General features: G+C 41.1%; 1 protein-coding gene across 3 annotated transcripts in view; it reads left to right on the top strand.

The window, feature by feature from the left end:
• The first annotated feature begins 4,063 nt into the window (after window positions 1–4,063).
• LOC128739141 (uncharacterized) overlaps window positions 4,064–20,680 on the top strand; it is a 31,203-nt gene continuing 14,586 nt past the window's right edge. The window contains exons 1-2 of one of the 3 annotated variants that reach the window (XM_053834542.1): window positions 4,064–4,275; window positions 14,906–15,181. In XM_053834542.1, coding sequence (XP_053690517.1) covers window positions 15,114–15,181 — 68 coding nt within the window. In that variant the 5' untranslated portion in view covers window positions 4,064–4,275; window positions 14,906–15,113. Of the gene's footprint in view, window positions 4,276–4,898; window positions 5,057–5,844; window positions 6,213–14,905; window positions 15,182–20,680 lie in introns of those variants that run through there. The other 2 variants (XM_053834541.1, XM_053834543.1) reach the window with 2 other exon arrangements.

Here is a 20,680-nt window from a genome sequence, read left to right on the forward strand (position 1 = left end):
AAGTTCGGCAAGAATCGGTCAGACGTTGTCCGACACTAGCGTTACTTTTGCTTCCGTCTGTCCGACGGCCAGCGACAAATTGTTACTGGGTGATTTCAAGAAAATATCTGGAGTCAAACTTTGCAGGTTTTTATGCTTGCGGCAAGCTTCGTAGCATATCCCAGTTTGTTTTCGTGGATTAGTTCGCAAAATAGTCATGATATTGCTCCGGCTGATATTCAGGTTCTGTGAAACAGCAAAGCTACCGGAGACGTAAAAGGAAGGAATAATATGTCCAATATACAAGAAGGCCGACAAGTCGGAATGTGAGAACTATCGAGCGATCACCATTCTCAACGCCGCCTATAAAGTGCCTTCTCAGATCATCTTTCGCCGTCTATCGCTGCCAGTAAGTAAATTTTTGGGAAGTCTACAAGCCGGTTTTGTGGACGGGCGATCCACAAGGGACCAAATCATTGCGCTGCGACAGATCCTCCTTCATAGTATTCAAGGATGTCTATGATACTATCGACCGCGAAGAGCTATGGAAAGTAATGGACGGCTTTCACAAGAAGCAGACAAGACTGCTTAAGGCCACGATGGATGGTGTACAGTGCTGTGTGAGGATATCGGACGCGATATCAAACCCGTTTGAAACACGCAGGGGACTTCGACAAGGCGACAGACCCAAACTTGTGCAGATACTGTCTAGAACAACCATGCCCTGACAGAATGTGTGTCAGGTAGAAGTTGACTTTGCCGTGGCGCCTGTTGAACCACCCGGATAGTTCCGGGATAAGTCGATGTGTCCGCCGACTTTTTGTGGAATCAGACCATGCCCGCTGCCATGTGGTCATCGAAGCCGATCTTGTGGTACTCCGTATGCCTCTAGTTCCACGTTGGTTGAAGCACTCTACGTCCTCGCTGATGATGATGCCAATAGGCATTATACCCGCTAAGACGCAGATTGCGTCATGTGAAACTGTGCGATACGCATTCACCACTCTCAAGCACATGGGACGATAGGTACTTTCCAGCTTACCGCGGTAGCTTTTGATTCCTAGCGCTGATTACCACCGATTACCATAGCCTTCGCTTGCTGCCATATACCGCAGAGCTATTAGACATCATGCGAGACAATGCCGAAATAGCTGTGGAAGCCCTCTTGCAGGCATAGTCGACGTGGCTCCCCAACTTGAGCTTATCGTCGACCATGACTCACAGAAGTTTTAAGGACCGCGTTGGCGAAATAGTGCAGTTCCCGACGCGGATCTTTGCTTGCTGCACCGACTTGCGGTTGTACACCAAGATACCCTCCGTTTTGTGATGCGCTACTCCAGTTTCCTGGAGCGCATTCAATCTTCAACAATGCTTATAGAGTGGGCAGCCGTCAACTCAACCTCTCGTCCTCGTCCGCAACTCAACTCGTCCGCAAAGCCGACAATCACCACCCCTACCGGGAACTTTAGCCTCAACACCTCGGCATACAAGACGTTCCACAACACCGGACTCAGTATAGATCCTTGCGGAACCTCTGCGGTGATTGGAACACACTTCTGACCTTCTTCCGTGTTGTAGCATAGCACAATAATTTTCCAGAATCCTGTACAGCGACACTGGCACTTGGACATTCTGAAGCGAGTTGGCTATGGAGTCCCAACTATAGCGCTATTAAACGCATTTCTCACGTCGAGCGTGACAACTGTACAATAGCGGATACCTGTCCTCTTGCGCTGGATAGCCACCTTAGCTGTCGTAGTGACAGACACGATGGCATCCACCGTAGATTTGCCTTTTCGGAAGCCGAATTGGTTCCTTGACAGACCGTTTGTACCCTGCGTGTACTGTACGAGTCTGTTAAGGATAACCCTCTCCAGCACCTTGCTGGTAGTATCGAGCAGACAGATCGGCCTATATGACGAGGGGACACCCGGAGGTTTCCCCGGCTTCGGCAATAGGACCAGGTTCTCTCGCTTCCATCTGTCCGGGAAGTGGTCATCTTCTAGGCATCTACTCATTACTGTCCCGAATAATTCGGGAGCCTCCAAAATAGCCGCTTTAATGGTCAAATTCGGGATACCGTCTGGTCCCGGTGTCTTGCTCACCTTTAGGGATTTAGCGATCTCAATGAGTTCCCCGTTCGTAACCGTCGCTTTCTCCCCGATCTCTAAACCGCCGTTGCCCACGTTACTTTGGATGTTCGGCATGGAGGCCGACCATCTTACGCTATGGTCTGAGATACTGGAACGTCAGCAGTGGGACGACTCTTTGGTTTATTACCTTTGGTTTAACCTAATTAATTGCACTTTTTACCCTCGTCCAATCATCCTCAATCTTTACCCTGTTTCTGTTGACAATGCCATCTTGTTTACTATTCAATAGTCATTGGCGGAACTAGAGCTCATTTCTAGGGGGGGGGGGGGGGGGGGGGGGGGGGGTCTATAGCCCCCGGCATTTTTCGACCATTTTATTTCCTTGACCTATTAAAATTAAATGTACATTGATGCATGGGAATTTTGTGATGGGAAGTTGTGATGCATATAAAAATTACTCTCAAGGTTTTATTATGTAAAGTTATCTAACTATAGTTTTTTCTTAAATTTAAAAATTCAGCTTATTTTTTTAGGGGGGGCTTAGCCCCTAGCCCCCTAGCCTCCCCCCCCCCTAGTTACGCCAATGTCAATACATCGAAATGTTGTTTCCAACGCCTGGCCACTCACATATAACAGGACTTGGCACGATCCGGTTCTGGATGTTCAGTCGTATCTTTCTCGTTAGTCTCGTTTTGAATAGGTTGAACAACCGGCCGCAAATCTTGCTTACTACGAGATAGTGGTCCGTGATCCGTGTGTCCGGAAAGACCGCACGTGTGGGACATCCGAAAAATACCGGTCGATCTGAGAGCAGGCCTCTCCATTAGTGTGTTTCCAGGTATGCTTCCGTTGTGCCTCAGGCCATTGTCGTTTGTGGTAGCATGGAGGCAATTTCTACCAGTAACGGGGTGAAAGCACTCTTCGCGTCCGACCTGTGGTGTGGTTGTATCCCCGATAACTATCTTTATGTCATCTCTCGAGCACTCCTCATGTGTCCTTTTGAGAAGTTCCTAGATCTGCTTCTTTACGTCATTGGGTTTGTCGTTTGTCGATGCGTACACATTGTTAAAGAATTTGCTCTTAATCTTCAACACACATAGATGCAAAAGATTGAGTAATACTTAGTTTAGAAATTTTATAGATAACAAAAAGGCGCAGCGCAAATATGTATGCAAATATATGCCCAAAATAAACTAAAAATACAGAAAACAAAATTACAAACCATGGATCCAAAGGTCCAAAAAAGCAAACGCAAGCATATAAAAGCTCGGATTTTAAAATATATTTATAGTAAAAGAAGAGATTTGGTAAAACGATTGACCTTAAAAATTGACTCAGTTTTCATAAAAAATCTTTCAAATAAAGGCTCAAACACGCGTTTTTGATTTTTGGGATTTCAAAAGTAGCTTTTATGCTCAAAATAATAATCGCAAAACTGTTTTCACTTCATCTTTACGTCTGCCAGAACACAATGGTAAATTTTTGTGAACATATCTTTTGCTTCGAGCATAAAAACTATTTTGAAAACCCAGGAATCATTGTCGCGTGCTTACATCAAATCCAATTTTCTCCTCTGACAAAGAAACACTTAACTGAAACATAGAAACTATGAGTTATCATACAAATGTTATTTCAGAAGTGGATGTTGTTTCTCGAAACATAATAAATACACAATATTATACAAATCCGTGCAATTTACGGTGAGTGTCAGGTTCCTACCGTGCCCAATGCTCGCTATCGTCCCGAGATCATGCACAATGCATCGAAAATGTAGCGTTTGCGACCCTGAAAAACGGTTTGTCCGTTTTGCGCATGTCCGATGCTGGATAACCTGGAAAAATATTACATCGATCTGTGGGCCTGCTTTATCATACTGGTTCTCTCTTACGGATTGTCACAGCTAGTAGGTATCGCATATCAAGCAGGAAGAGTGATAGAGTCTCGTTTTCAACGGGGACACCTTCGTCGTCATTGTAGAGCTACGATCAAGCTGTGTTTCAGACTGATTTTGTGCCGTGCAGATTTCAGGGACATCGTTGGTCGCTGTGCGGTCGATCCTAGGAACTTTAAACCTATCAGCTTGTAGCTGTATATCTTCCAGATCTGGGCGTTAAAGTTGTAGAAAGGACGCGTGAAAAACGGTACTGGTGCGTTCGAGAGTCACAGAATGAAGCTGATAGCAGGTTCACGTCAGTGAAAATCGGTAAGAAATAACAGATTACCATCTGAAGGAAACTTTCAAGGATTTTGTAAAAGATGAATTATGTGCATAAAAATGCTGTGAAGTGTATTGGACAGGCCTGTAGCCTTGGCGAAGGATTGGATTGATGAATAAGTGCATGGTGGAAAAATCTTTCATCTCAGGCGTGAGAATCAAATTGTTTGCGTGGAAAGGCAGGGGGTTGATGTACAAAAGTTGGAAGGCGAGCTAGCGCTAGTGTCACCCGAACAAACACATGAATAGGAAATGCGGATTCCCGCTCTCTCGGGCTTAGTTCTCACTTTCGTTTGTATCGTTACCCTGTGAGTGTTTATGGTGTTTTCGCTCCCGTAGTGTCTACGGCATGGACGGTTCTACAACCGCACGTTTTCCGCAGGAGCATGTGTTGGAAATTGTTGTTTTTATCTAAGCACGTGCTCATCTGTGTTGGTACTGTGGCGTGCAGGAAATTGTTGATTGGTACGGTATGCGTTGCGATGATCTGCTGAGAGACTTTTCCATCGGTATCGGAGCGCTCTAGGCACCAAGACGAGCTCGATTCGCGCGGCAGCGACGTGAAATATGGATAAAAATTTACTTTTATCAGCCAGTTTGTTCTTCCCACCTGTGTATTATTGTTTCACCGTTAAAATATAGTCCCGTGCTGGAAGCAGTCTGAAAATTGCTTGCTTATTGGAAGAAAGTGTGTTAATCCTATTGGATTCGTGCTCAACTAGTAGCGTCCTTCCAAACCTGGTGGTGACCATTGGTTTTCCAGATTTAGGTGAAAATCCTTGAACGCAGATTCCCGTTTAGTATGCACAACCTCGAGTGTGAAGCAAAAATTGTGAGCTATGAGTTCGGCAGAGTAATTCTAAGCACGGTAGTGAAAACCAAAGATTTTTTTCCGAAAAATTGGATCGTTTGTATGGTAGATTGACGAATAATGGCGAGTTGGGTGTATTTTTTTGTTCGAGCATTTTTCACAGTTTTTTTTTGTTGGTGCAAAACCAAGATCGTTGACGGCTATTTATAAAACGAACTCGCTGCTCGCGGGACCGATCTCGCGGAAGTTTTTTTTCTTCTATTCTGTATTGATTAGAGTGGACAGACATTCCGATCTCACCACAACTAATAGGATCACAGTAGAGAATTATGCATACAATTAGAAAAAAAGCTAAATTTTATTTCTATTTTAATGACACCGTACCTGTTGGAGGAAGGTTTATATGCTAAATATGTTCGAATGTCGAGAGTTCAAATGAAATTGACCTGGAAGGTGGAGTTTATTTTCTTGCACTTGCTGAAGGTTAGAACTATGCCAAAAAGCCTTGATCGTTAGAGTAGAGACAGATACTTAATCTAACTTCTCTTTGTCTGCTTTCCAAGCAATAAAACTACTGATGTTCGAAATAATTTGGTGATTTTGAGCTATAAAATGGCTGAACTAAATATTAAGTCAATAAGCAAACCTTTATTTTATTAATTTTTGGACGATAAAAAAAGAATGTTATAAATTTAAATTAGTATTATCAAATTCAAGCCCAAAGTTAGTCTGTGTTCTTTAGTCAAAGATTTGCCAGGAGTAATCAGCGAATCGCTTGAAAATGCTCCAATCATAATGACTGTTGTTGCCCTAGCAGGACTGGAATATATAGGTACGCATATACAGCCAGTGTGCATCATGATGTATCCATCAGCTGCCGGCATGACGTAGTCTGATCGGCGCATATCGTGAAACTCATTTATCACTCCACTAGTGCCTTGTTAGCTAAGGCCGGGGGAAGCTGTATTGCGGCACGATATCATTATTAAAGACATTGCATCTCGGCTTTCGATGTTAATGTAGACACTGACACCTAGCGAGTAGTTTTTCCACTGGTTCTACTCTTCGAATGGAACACGATTTTCAAAAGGGCACAATTCTATTCAATTCCAAGGTGATATTAAATTTGACGAGAATCGAAACTGTTTGATAAGCAACCAATGTGATGCATCAACGGATTAATACGAACTCAACATAAGCCGGTGGTCCGCTATAGAGCTATCACGTCACACTACCAGAATCCCGCGAACTGTAGAGTGCTCTAATAAACAGTACCGTGTGTAGCTACATGATGGTAATAATGAAGTATGGTAGAAGAAAGCGAATAATTCAGAACATCGAACGGCTGAGTAGTCGTCGCGAGTGTTGGTACTCTATTTGAACAGGCTGCTAAGCCACGCCGCCGCGCCGTTCCGCAGCCATTTCGTTGTGCTCTCGTCGACATCATCGTCGTGTATTTGAAGAACGTTCTTTCAAGTGGAACTTGTATGAAAAGATGAAACGAGTGTGCAGTGAATCAAGAACTGACCATCCTCAAATAGGCAAATTAACCTTGCGTCATTTGTTGTCGGTGCCTTCCGATAATGCGGGTCAAGTGGACGTCGCTACTGAGAATAAATTCGCTAGGGATGCATTAAAACAACTTTAATTTCAAATCATGATTGAACATCATTTATAATCGAATTTATTTCTGCAAATAAGGCGCTGTTAGAGATAAAACCTGATTTTTTTTAAATGGCATGTAAATAATTGAACTTTTTTCAAAATTGAAAAAAAAGCTACATGTCAGCGCAAAATACGACCTTCAACAAAGTTGTTGTTATACAGGTGTACTTAATAAAAAACCCGATTTAATCCACCTAGTGGTGAAAGGAACCTTTGTTATACGGTCTTACTTGCTATTTGAGGTAGAAATCGACACGTCTTCGGAACATAATTCATCTATTGGTTATCGTTGCGTAGTGCGTTGATTTACATAAAATTTTTGAAAATTGAATAAGTTTACAAAATTTGAACAAAATAGAAACACTTTTAAATTTTGATAGATCCTTTGTTCATGAAATTTCCGAGTAAGGATAAGTAAGTTGTTATTAACCTGAGTAAGTGCAAATAAAAGTAAGTTGTAAGTGGAAATCTTATCCTTTAGCATATACGTTGTCTAGTAAAGGTCTAGTTTATAGGTTTTTGAACTATGCATAGTTTCCTGTAATGCCATTCTATTTCACTCACATCAATAGAGTTTTCTTGAATAATTTTCATCAACTTTTATTAACTCACGCTGTTATATTTTATACAACACGTGTAGGTTTTTCAACGCCATATTGTTATAAAATTACAAATCGTTGTTTAACTAACGTATATTCTTCAACAAACTTATTGTGAGCAAAATATCATAATTATTCAATGCATTAATAATTTAAATTGTTGGGAAAATGTATGCAGCAAATCTATCAGCAAATGTAAAATGTTTAAAATGTATCCGTCTGCTGGTAGTCGAGTAATGCGGAGTCAAAATTAGGGTATTTTTCCAAAGTTCCACAGATCCTAAACAAGCAAACATAGAGGTATAGTATTTTCAGCAAAGTTGTTTATTTTTACTATTTGTACAATTTTGTAGTACATGAAAAAGTCTTACAATAATTACAAAAAGAGCAAAAATAGAAAAACTGATTTTACAAATTCATATACAATAAATAAGATATTTCTATCTTCGCTGCAGAGATAGATGGTTACTGCCTTTAGCAAAATTTCTTGTAATAATATGTTCTATAACTTTGCAGAACACATCAATGTGTTATATTGAAACTGAAGAAAAATAATTTTTTTATTTCACTTTTAGGGGGATTAATAAAAATTTAAAATCCACCAGACGATCGAGCTTTTAATTTCAAGAAACTCTTCCAAAGGTTCGATAAACCTAAAACCAAGTTTTCCCAGTCAAAACTCTAGTGCACACGTTTTCTTTGGTTTAGGGCTATTTTGCGCGCGAGTAACCGTGTTATAAAAGTTGGCGCGAGTGTTCGAGGATTAATATCTTTCAACCGGTAAAACCAATTCTTATGAAATTTTGCATATATATTCGTAGTGTCAAAACCTCTCGTTTGATATTAAAATAATTCAAATTAGGTAAATTATCTTGGTTAAAATCATTATAAATTATTGTTAATTTTGGTGTGGTGTATACGGTTGCTCATAACTTTCAAATTAAACGTCCAATCAAAAAACCATTCAATAGTGATCTATTAGGATATATTATCTTTCAAATGAGACTAATAGCGCATAAATCGGTTTGGCCATCTCTAAGAAACAGGCGATAATTATTACCTTGTCAAAACAGGTTTTCTAAGCATAACTTTTAAACTACTTGTTTGTTTTCAATTAAAAATTCCTGAACAATTTAGCTTTAATAAGGGCTTTCATTTGATACTAAATCGTTGAAATCGGTCATGTAGTTCCGACGAAACCCGTGTCACGTATTTTTCACATTTTTGCTTATAACTTTTAAACGAAACGTCGTATCACGAAACAACTCAATAGTGATCTACTAGACAATAACACCTTTCAAACAAAAGTAATAGCGAACCATTCGGTTCAGCCATCTCTTAGAAACAGGCGATAGAAAAAATCATTACATACATACACACACACACACACAGACATTGCTCAAATCGTCGAACCCTATCGATTGGTATATGTGACTTGGCCCTCCGGGCCTCGGATCAATTTCGTGTTTTTCGACCAATTTTTAAACCTTTGTTATAGTATAACAAAGGTAAAAAGGAATAAAATGACATAAAACATGCTCGCAAATGACCTGCCAAATCAGATACACTATTTGGCGAATTTGTCCACTTTCTTCTACCTTACCTCATCAGAAACGGTCAACTGGGATGTGGCAAGATAAAACTCCTGTCCAGTCAAAAGCTTTGTGTCCGCCTTGACAAAAGTCTTGTCATCCACCACTAAGGACCTGGGTTTCGTCAGCCTCGGTACGTGGCAAATCCGTGGCCAACGCTTGAACAGACTCAATATCTTCTTGATCTTCATCAGGTCAGCTGTCTTCGGTTTTCTGTCATTGACCTGACCGCCGTTGGGTTGTCCGTCCTTGAATGACTTCACCATCTCTACTGGATTTCTAAGTGTTTTTCGATCCATCTGTGGGACGCAAACAAAATTTCCACGATTTACTATCGATTACTCCAAAATTAGGTCTGAGAAAGAATTGTACGAAATAGATATCTAAACATGAAAAAAATGTACACAAAATTTTGTTTTCTGCTGCTATAAATTGGACATATTCAGACTACCAAGCGGAAGGATGGTAGCGGTAGGAACCAGACTAGACCCGAAGAATGCCAGGATAGTACTTACCCGTTCAAGCCCAACCCAACATTTCGGGATACGGGATGTGACAAAAAAGGCGTATTCTGCGAACTGTTTCGTGCAAAAAACAACTCTGTGTTCTGGACTACACATGTATGAAGTTCGAAAGACATAGACCCGGAGTGACAGACAGAATACGACAGCCAAAACTCGGGGAAGGAAGCTATACAGGAAGTGACTCGCCAAATTGTTCTGCATTGTGATGAAAGATGAAACCTACATCAAAACCTACAGACAGCTGCTGGGACATGAATACTACGTTACCATCTATTTATTATGGATCTTCTATTTGTGAGATATTAAGAAAGCCAAAAATCATTTTTAGATGCTTTCGTTTTTGAGGCCGTTGACGGTATCTGACGTAATGAACTGCTGATTCATGTTGCCACATTTACAGATCACTTGCCAGACATTCTCGGGAACTGCAAAGTTGGAGGCAGTAACATAGTATTCTTATCCAGGGATTTGTTTTCTTAGAACTCGATTGATAAGCGAGATTAACTCATTCGCCCGGCTACCTATACAGCGCAAATTCCTTTGGACGGATTCATCAACGGTGGCTCCGTTTCGATAGCCGATGATGTTATCAGTTTGTAGCACTGATCGTCAGCTACCGGCCGTTGAGGCTCTGGTCCAAGTTTTGACACAAAAGTGGCTGGTTTACCGATTTTCTTCTAGAAAACGGAACATTCCTGGTCGCATGAACCTCTCCGTAGCTCTGCAGCTGACTATGGATGTAGAGCTTCGAGCTGAGCTTCAGTTTTGTATTACAAGGTTGGTCACAAGGTTGAAGCTGTTTCAGGGACAGAAATTGCGGAATTCTTCAACTGGATTATTTGGCGTTAAAAACAGTTTGAAGCCACAGTTTGATACGGTGAGTCGCCGTTTCCGTACCAGGTATCCGGCTGTATCCCAGCTTAGGGGCGGCATACAATGTGTCTCGCCAGCTATACCCAAGACAGCAGCCCTGTCCGCGAGACTAGGCATCGCAGCCCCAGTAAGGCGGTTTGCTTAAAAAACTTTCGCTAGGAGAAATTTAGGAAAGGAACTGCAATCGGATAATCGCCATGGACCCAGTCAAAAGAAAAAGGACAGCGATTATTGGAAAATTGGTACTTGTAATGTCAGGACTCTACTTGAACCGGCACGCGCGGGTATCCTGGCAAGAGAGCTACAGAAGATGAAGGTCGAGGTTGCAGCCATCCAGACAGTGCGATGGCCGAAGACGGGAGAACGTGAATTCCGCGCAGTAGATCTATTGCGGGCACGACATTCAAGTATCACATCTACTATAGTGGCGGCGATAAAGCAGAGCATGGAGTCGGATTCGTATTACATGGAAAACAAATGAAGCGTGTCATTAGGTGCGTGTTGAGAATTAAGGGCAAATTCTTTAACTATAGTTTGATAAATGTGTACGCACCGACCAACGACAAACCCGATGACGTAAAAGAGGCGTTCTATGATCTTCTCGACAGGACATATGGAGAGTGCCCAAGGCATGACATAAAGATAGTCATCGGGGATACAAATGCGCAGGTCGGAAGTGAAGAGTTCGTTCGTCCCGTTATTGGAAGAGAAAGCCTCCATCCTACCACCAACAATAATGGCCTGAGGCCAATCAACTTCGCTGCAGCCAGAGGAATGGTTATCTGTAGTACCCATTTTGCACGATGTTCGGAAGCACACCTGGAAACAACATTATGGAGAGGCCTGCTCTCAGATCGACCACGTTCTGGTTGATGGTCGGTACTTTTCTGATGTCGCAGACGTACGATCCTTTCGGGGACCAAACGTCGATTCGGACCACTATCTCGTAGTAAGCAAGATCCGCACCCGGTTGTCCAACGTTTTCAAATCGAAACCAACGGTTAAGATACGACTGAACATTCGGCGGTTATCAGGGGAAGTAGTTGCTGCAGAGTACTCTCGGAAGACTGATGAACGGATTGGTGAACATCTCGGAGAGAATCTGAACGTACAGTGGAGACACTGTATCCATGACGCGGTCAGTACCACAGCGCGGAAAGTGTTGGGTACTACTGCTGCAGCCACTTCCAGTGAGTTGTTTGACGTAGAGTGCCAGCGAGTGACTGATCAGAAGAATCGAGCCAGAAGTCACATATTGGCTGCAACTGTGACACGCCAGAGCAGAGAGAGATACCGAGATGCTAGAGCTGCCGAAATGAGACTTCACCGTCGTAAGAAATGTCAGCACTGAGATCGCGTTCTTGCGGAAGCAGAGAATTGCTTCGAGAGGCACGATACGAGAAGCTTCTTCAATACGATCAATGGAATCAGGAACCGGACCGTGCCAACTCCTGTTATGTGCAATGACAAGGAGCGGAACCTGATTACCGAGAGATCGGAGGGGGCTAGGCGCTGGAAACAACATTCGATGCATTTTTAAATGGTGAACAAGCAAATTCATGAATGCTGTGCCCTAATCTTTACAAATGTTGCAACCTCGGCTCCTTACATGGGCGGCTTTGTGGGAACGTATGGTATGCTCCATAAAGGCAGCACTTGCGGTAATGACAGATCACTCCACCGTTCAAGTTACCAAGTCCTAGACACAGTATTAGTCGAAGCCAAAGAAATCGTAAATTTGAAGTCACATAGAGACAGCCAAACAACTTTCTCCTTTATGGCATCGAAAGCAACAATCAACTGACTATGGTAACGGAAACAGAAGGATTAGTCCATCTAAGAAATAGATGGAAAATCGCTCAGACTTTGGTGAATAATTTCCGGCAAAGGTGGATTGTTGAAAATCTTCTCACATTTACTCGGCGTACGCAATGGTTGAAACCAGTGAAGCCGGAATCTGGAGATGTCGTAGTAGTGGTCGACCAGAAGAGTCGGAATGGCTGGCAGGCTTTACTTACTTACTTATTTGGCCTTACGTCTTGTGACAAGGCCTGTGTAGCATAATTTCTCCATCTAATTCGGTCCATGGCAGCTGGTCTCCAGTTCCGCCGGCACCCAGTGCTCGCCAGATCTCACTCCACCAGGTCGTTCTTCGTCTTGTTCCTACCGGATTCGACGCGAAAACAATTTTTGCAGGATAGTTGTCCGGTATTCTAGCAACATGTCCTGTCCAACGTATCCATTCAGCTTTAACCACTTTCTGAATACTTGGTTCGCCGTAGAGATGCATGAGTTCGTGGCTCATTCTTCGCCACCATACACCGTCCTCTTGTACGCCGCCAAAGATGGTTCTTAACAGCCGCCGTTCGAAAACCCCGAGTGCTCGTGGGTCCTTTCTAGCAGTGTCCAGTCCACGTTTCATGCCCGTTGAGAACAATCGGTCTAATTAGCGTTTTGCACAAGGTGCACTTTGTACGGAGCTCAGATTGTTCGACTGCAAATGTTTGTGGAGTCCGTAGTAGGCCCGACTTCCGTCTTTTAATCTCACGCCTATATTGTGGTTCTCTATAGCCAGTGAGCCAAGGCATAAGAACTCATCGACTATCTCAAAGTCATCCCCGTCGATTACCACGGTACTGCCTAAGCGGCCCTTTTCACCCGGCAGCATATACTTCGTTAGTATTTATCTTCAACCCAATCTTCTCTGCTTCGCGTTTTAGTCTGATCTTCCACCGCGTCAAATGTTTTGCCGACAGCATCCACGTCGTCGGCAAAGTAGATAAATTGACTGAATTTAGTGAAAATCGTGCTCCGTACTTCGATCGTCGCTCGTCTTATAACACATTCAAGCGCAATGTTGAATAGCACACAGCAAAGACCATCTCTTTGTCGAAGTCCTCAGCGAGATTCGAATGGTTCTGAGAATCCACCCAAGATTCACACACAGCACTGGATCGCATCCATCGCAGCCATAATAGACTTAATAGGCTAACCCGGAAAACTGTTTTCGTCAAGAATTTTCGATAGCTCTTGTCGGTTTACACTATCATATGGGTCTTTGAAACCAATGAACAAGTGATGCGTCGAGTCTTGGAATTTACGGCACTTCTGGAGGATCGGGTGAAGATTTGGCCTGTTGAAGCCGGCCTGATAACTTCCCACAAATCTATTGGCTATTGGCGATAGTCGATGAAAGAGGATTTGGGAAACCATTTTGTTGGTGGCAGGCATTCTAATTATGTTTACCTACTGTCAGAAAAACATGTATCAACACGAAAACATCATTTGTACAAAGGTGCGTCCAACTCACAACGCAAAATGACGCTTAAATATGAAGTTAAATTTTGGTGTTTGGAATGCAAATTTATTTGTTATCAATCAACCGTTCACTATTAGCGGACTTGGATTCATTTCGAAATTTACAATATCTAGTAAATGATACCTAGATATGAAAAGCGCAGCTGAAACTTTTCAAAGTGCCTTAAATTTTCCTGTTTATTAGTTTTTTTCTCCGGCATTTTTTAAGGCCCAAAACAAACCTATTAAGAGTTTTTGGTAATTTAGAATAAAAGCCTCTTTTCTTTGGTAGATCAAATGAGATTAGTGGCCTATAAAAGATCCTGAGATTTGTGCATTTTGTTGGAAAACTATTAGGTATTCATTTCATCGTCTAGAATGAAGTTGAAACGAATTTATCACCAACGTTTTATAAATAAAAGTTCGATCGATTGGTCTCAAATGAATATACTGATTTGGGCACTTTATCGTTAATGAAGCTAATAAACAGCAGAGCTCAACAGTATGACGCTGCTTGTCAAATGATGAACCCTACACAACTTATGTATCGGAAAACACAAATTGTAACTCATATTCTCCGTGTCCCTGCTGGATTCTGCTTTTATTTTATGCCGAGCTTTGAAACGGATTAAATATACACTGGCTATGAGTGTGTTTTATTGGGCATAACACATGGTTGGATGATTAATTGATTATGTACATGCATGCTTGTTAGCTATGAACCGATAAACGTGGCATTCGCGTCCAATAAAGGTCGCCATGTTTCTCAGAACCCCCTTTTAGATATAACAGACAATAGTAGCAGTAGCAGCTAGCGGCAAATGAATTGGTCAACTGAAGAATGTTTTTCCCTGAGCTGTGGATATGTATGTCGGATTCGTGGATCAAAGTGAGCGAACTGGGCAAGTGAGAAAGGAGGAATGAAATTGACAGGACAGTGAATTGCAATAAATAAGGAAGGCGATTCAGCTGGGTGTGAAAAGTATCCCGTCAGGCTGTGTGGGGTGAGTGAGATATGGGGATGCTGCATCGCATAACGCTCAATCTCCAGCGGGGCGATCGATGAGGCGGAAAATTGAGCGAAGTGTTAAAGAAATTGATGGCGGATGCTGTGCGAGCGTTGAAGTGTGTGATCGGGAAAGGTGATACGAACTGCGACACCATGAAATGCTTAGTAGGACGTACATCACAGTTAAAATAAAACTCCGCGGGTGCCGGTAGACGCCTCTAATTTGTAGTTGGCTATTTCCATTTCAGATGAAACTGGCCACAGTTTTCCGCCGTTTGTGTTGAAGAGCAGCAGATATTCCGGACTGATGTTTGCGATGATAGTGATCAAAGTGAAGATTAAACCATGTGGTAATTGTTGGTGAATGCGTCGCGTCGAAGAACCGGTAGTACATACTGACGGTTGTAGTATAGATTGTAGCGGATACGCTGCTGAAGCTGAGACATACGCCTCACAATGGGAAACTACTGCAGTTCTGGGCAAACCAAGAAGGATAAGGACAATGCTTCGGAGAAATCAGAAGAGTAAGTAGTAGATTTGCACATTCAGTAGAAATGTTACATAGATTATTAGTTTTATGATCTTTTTTCTATCGTTTTCTTATGTTATAAAATTTATTCAATATAGTAGATCTTAGATAACGTTAGCATTCATGATATTTTCTCTTTTTAACAAACCAACCTATTTTGTATAAATGCAATCCTTATAATATCGTCGTTTATAAATTGTTAAGCTGTAGTTTTAAAATCAACTGAATAACTTCTAAAACTCTAAGCTCTCGCTGGAATGCATTGCCGAAAAGCGGAAAAAATAAATAATATTTGTTTTGTGAAATTGTCAAACTCAATCTCGAAGCTGAAAAGGCGGGAGCTCCTTTTGATTTAGTATCTTTTCATTTCAATTTGGTGAACGATCAAAACAACTTCAATTTGATTAGAAATGCAACTCAATTTCTCAAGCTTAATATGAATATCGATAAATTGCATCAGACGGTGTTTTGCAGTACGTAAACATTAGAAAGTATACCTAATAAGATTTAACGTTTGCCTGATTTTTGTCCGTGTGTGTGGTATGTTTGGGGGGTGTGGGCTGAACCGCAGTTTGAGCAAACGTGCCCTCCCGTGTGCGCTCATATAAATTAGCGTTCATTGACGTTTTCCATCAACAGGCGAAATGTAGATGAATATTTTATATCACTCCCCTGTTTGTTTATTTATCTTATCCAGCTCATAATGGACAAATTTGTAAGTACGAATACGCACGGCGGCTCAGTTTGACGTCAGAGCGCATACCGTTTACTACACCGTTTAGCGTTGAGGTTGGATGGGGCCGGCCGAAAGTGACTTTCGTAGATGTTGTTTTTGTTGCAGTATTTACGCCATTAGGCATTAATACCTGCACCACCAAAGCTGTTTTATGGCGGTTACGAAATAATCGTAATCTATCACGTTCACGTCAAGGTGCATCACAGAGGGATAGAGCGTTTGGGAATTTCTATTGTACTGCGTTTGACTAATGTGATTCGAAGATAGCGGTCTATTTGCATGCCTTGTTTGCTGCTGTAATCGATGTTATTGTAACATTGACCATTAGCTTTTCTTTGCCCAATTGAATCATTACAGTTCAATACGGTAGCAATGAGTTTTCTGAGTGTCGAACCGGAAAGCACGCGATATGTGCTGTGACGCTTGCCACATTCCTACAGATGGCGATGTAATTTTATTTCTGCCAGTGATCGTGATATTTGATCGTAGTCTAGGTTGGTAATTTCATTCCAGGGCAATGGCAATGGCCATTGGCAATGCAAGTCCATTGCGTCACATTTTATGCTTCTACAAAATCACATAGAAACAGATTGATATTTTCATTATTTGACTAACCTTTTCGATAACCATTGCATTGTAATTGTATGTTGGCGTAAAAGCGTCTGGGCTGATTTGGATTGGAAAGCAGTTTGTTCAACCATATCGTTATTATTAAATTTTTGAGATGTTTTATGATAACATGAATTTATTCGACAGCTCATATCAAATGAATAACAATTGCTTGTTTTTGAGATGTCTCTAAGATGTTTGTTTCTATCAACATGACAACACGAAGTTTTTATTATGTCTCCATTACTAAATTCAAACTACTGGAAGAACAAGTTGTAATTTATGCTATAATAACGTTTTAAATTGATAGGAAATAACTTGATACATACTTTTTCAATTGTTGCTGCATTGGACTTTAATTTTTTGCACTTTTCTGATAATAGAGTAGTTCTGATATATGTAACGTTATTCTGTTCTATAACAAGCTGTGTTGCTTGGGTTCTACAATTTTTTTAATCGTCTTAAGGAAAAAAGTACATTTAAATTTTATAATTTTTTCGCTAGTTCCAAGTAAATAATGATAATCGTTAAAATTTTTGAACAGTTAACAGTGAACAGTTAACAGTTTGAACAGTGTTGTTTTTGCATCAGTCTTAGAGCAGTGTATAATGGTAGGATGGCAAATCTGACCAAAACAGTGAGGAGCCTTTGTGAGTTATCAAGAAAGACAGAAGCTGCACTTCGACGTATTCGTCCTTGTAGATTTGTCTGTTGATGTACCCTGATGTAATGATCGGCTGACTCATCTGGCCAGGGCTTGCGCTAGCCAATTTGTCGCTCCACGCAAATTTTCAAACTGGCGCCACCAGAACAAACGAAAAACAACCGGCGTTGCTGTGTGCAGACATTTTACTATCTACACACTCGCAAACGCACAGTCTCGTAGCGTCCTTCTGTATAACCACTCACGAGGCAAACAACTCGTGAGCAACCAACTACCCGTGAGGGGTAGCGGCACACTGGGATACAAATTTTGCATACTTTTAGTTTTCTTCTTCATCTTACGCCCTCGATTCTACACGCGGGTGGGCGTGCGAGTCCTCACGAGTTATCGGTATCAGTTGCTCAGGCTGCAATGACGTGCGAGTGCGACAACCGTGGCAGTTAGCTAAATACACACTTGCAAAAGTCGTGGTTATGCATAAATAAACAAGAGCAGGAGTTCGAAAGGAATGCTTATGCCGGCGTGTTCATTAGAAAATTAGCCCACACAAGTGCGGGTTTTATAACACTGGTCACAGTCAACCGCCATTTCTTTTGAATAATTGTCGGTTTCTTGAAACCCATAATATTAGAATGATAAACCTTCAAAAAAGTTCGGCTCATATTTCCTGTTACTACAGAAACTTCGTCCTCTTACCTTGCTACTTCATCGAAGATGAATCTTCTGATTGCGGATTCTTAAGAGATTCGAAAATCTCTCCCGAAAAATTTCTAAAATTTCTAAAATTCTAAAAAATTCTAAAAAATATCCTCAATGCCACTTTTCCACCACGTTTATCTGAGTGTTTTGCTTGTTGTGTTTTGTTGCGAATAGATTTTAATCAGGAGGAGGTGGAGCGCAAACGGAAAGCGAAGAACGGTATAGGCGTATGAACCATGCGCTGCAGGCACTACTTGGAATGATTCTCAAAGTACAATCGTCGAAAGTTGGGAGAGTACGATGAGTCACGTCGCCGAATGACCGTGCAGTGAATCTGTTTTTCTAGACCTTCATCGGCCTTAAGCGCCCCATACACGTACACGTACGCATATGTTGGGTTGGAAACGAATAAAATGTTAGCGGGTCATTCAGGTCGAGCGACAAGCCTAACAACTTCTTTTGTTTGCTTGGTTTGTGGTGCTCATACACGCGCGAGAGTGTTGTCCGAACATGATTTCACCAACATTTTCGACCAACGTGTTCGTACGTGTATGAGAGCCTTTAGGTATAGAGAGACCCAACTTACTAGATGGCTCGACCAGGTTGAAGCCGATTTGCTTGTATCGAGATGCTCAACGAATTGGTGGCAAATAGCCCAGGACCCGATACAGCGGAGAGTAACTCTAGATACACCACTTGCCAACCCGGCTTCATGCTGCTAAATTTGAGATAGCGTTAAATCATTTGAGATTTGGGTTAAATGTGTGCCTCCGAGTTGTTTACCAATCCAGTGTGTGTGTGAGAGAGAGAACATGAGAAAGAAAGAGAGAAACAGCACCAGAAAAAAAGAGATGGGGAAACAGAGAACTCGAAAGAGATAGAGAAAGAAAGTGATAGTGATGGAGAAAGGAAAGAGAGAGAGAGTAACAGAAAAGAGAAAGGAAGAGAAGAGAGAGAAAGAGAAAAGAGAGGGAGAGATGAAAGAGAAGAGAGAGAAAGAGAAAAGAGAAAGGAAGAGAAGAGAGAGAAAGAGAAAAGAGAGGGAGAGATGAAAGAGAAGGGAGAGAAAGAGAAAAGAGGGATAGAGAAAGAGAAAAGAGAAATAGACAAAGAGAAAGAGAGATAGAGAAAGAGAAAAGAGAGACAAAGAGAAAGAGAGATAGAGAAAGAGAAAAGAGCGATACAGAAAGAGAAAAGAGAGATGGAGATAGAGAAAAGAGAGATAGAGATAGAGAAAAGAGCGGGAGGACAAGAAGGAGAAGGAGATCTCTCTGTCTTTCTTTTTCTTTTTCTGTTCTTAATTCCATTTCTCTTTCTTCCTTTCTCTTGGTAGTTCTCTTGGTCCCTCTCTCTCTCTGTCTATCACTTTCACTCTTTCTCTTTCCGCGCTCTCTTTCTCTCTGTCTCTTGCTCTCTCTTGGTGATTTTTTTTCACTTTATTTGAAAGCCCTATCCTTCTCTTAACAGAACAAATTGTGGAAATATCACAATAATTATACGAAAATTGTGCTACAGATTAATGGTTATTTCATTTAGTTAATGTCAATGCACATCTAATTTGATAAATGCATTTCATAGCCATTTTTATTAGCTCTCCAATGGTAGTAGTAGTAGTAGTAGTAGTAGTAGTAGTAGTAGTAGTAGTAGTAGTAGTAGTAGTAGTAGTAGTAGTAGTAGTAGTAGTAGTAGTAGTAGTAGTAGTAGTAGTAGTAGTAGTAGTAGTAGTAGTAGTAGTAGTAGTAGTAGTAGTAGTAGTAGTAGTAGTAGTAGTAGTAGTAGTAGTAGTAGTAGTAGTAGTAGTAGTAGTAGTAGTAGTAGTAGTAGTAGTAGTAGTAGTAGTAGTAGTAGTAGTAGTAGTAGTAGTAGTAGTAGTAGTAGTAGTAGTAGTAGTAGTAGTAGTAGTAGTAGTAGTAGTAGTAGTAGTAGTAGTAGTAGTAGTAGTAGTAGTAGTAGTAGTAGTAGTAGTAGTAGTAGTAGTAGTAGTAGTAGTAGTAGTAGTAGTAGTAGTAGTAGTAGTAGTAGTAGTAGTAGTAGTAGTAGTAGTAGTAGTAGTAGTAGTAGTAGTAGTAGTAGTAGTAGTAGTAGTAGTAGTAGTAGTAGTAGTAGTAGTAGTAGTAGTAGTAGTAGTAGTAGTAGTAGTAGTAGTAGTAGTAGTAGTAGTAGTAGTAGTAGTAGTAGTAGTAGTAGTAGTAGTAGTAGTAGTAGTAGTAGTAGTAGTAGTAGTAGTAGTAGTAGTAGTAGTAGTAGTAGTAGTAGTAGTAGTAGTAGTAGTAGTAGTAGTAGTAGTAGTAGTAGTAGTAGTAGTAGTAGTAGTAGTAGTAGTAGTAGTAGTAGTAGTAGTAGTAGTAGTAGTAGTAGTAGTAGTAGTAGTAGTAGTAGTAGTAGTAGTAGTAGTAGTAGTAGTAGTAGTAGTAGTAGTAGTAGTAGTAGTAGTAGTAGTAGTAGTAGTAGTAGTAGTAGTAGTAGTAGTAGTAGTAGTAGTAGTAGTAGTAGTAGTAGTAGTAGTAGTAGTAGTAGTAGTAGTAGTAGTAGTAGTAGTAGTAGTAGTAGTAGTAGTAGTAGTAGTAGTAGTAGTAGTAGTAGTAGTAGTAGTAGTAGTAGTAGTAGTAGTAGTAGTAGTAGTAGTAGTAGTAGTAGTAGTAGTAGTAGTAGTAGTAGTAGTAGTAGTAGTAGTAGTAGTAGTAGTAGTAGTAGTAGTAGTAGTAGTAGTAGTAGTAGTAGTAGTAGTAGTAGTAGTAGTAGTAGTAGTAGTAGTAGTAGTAGTAGTAGTAGTAGTAGTAGTAGTA

This window comes from Sabethes cyaneus, chromosome 3 (genome assembly GCF_943734655.1).
Source record: "Sabethes cyaneus chromosome 3, idSabCyanKW18_F2, whole genome shotgun sequence".
In the NCBI taxonomy this organism is placed as follows: Eukaryota; Metazoa; Arthropoda; class Insecta; order Diptera; family Culicidae; genus Sabethes; species Sabethes cyaneus.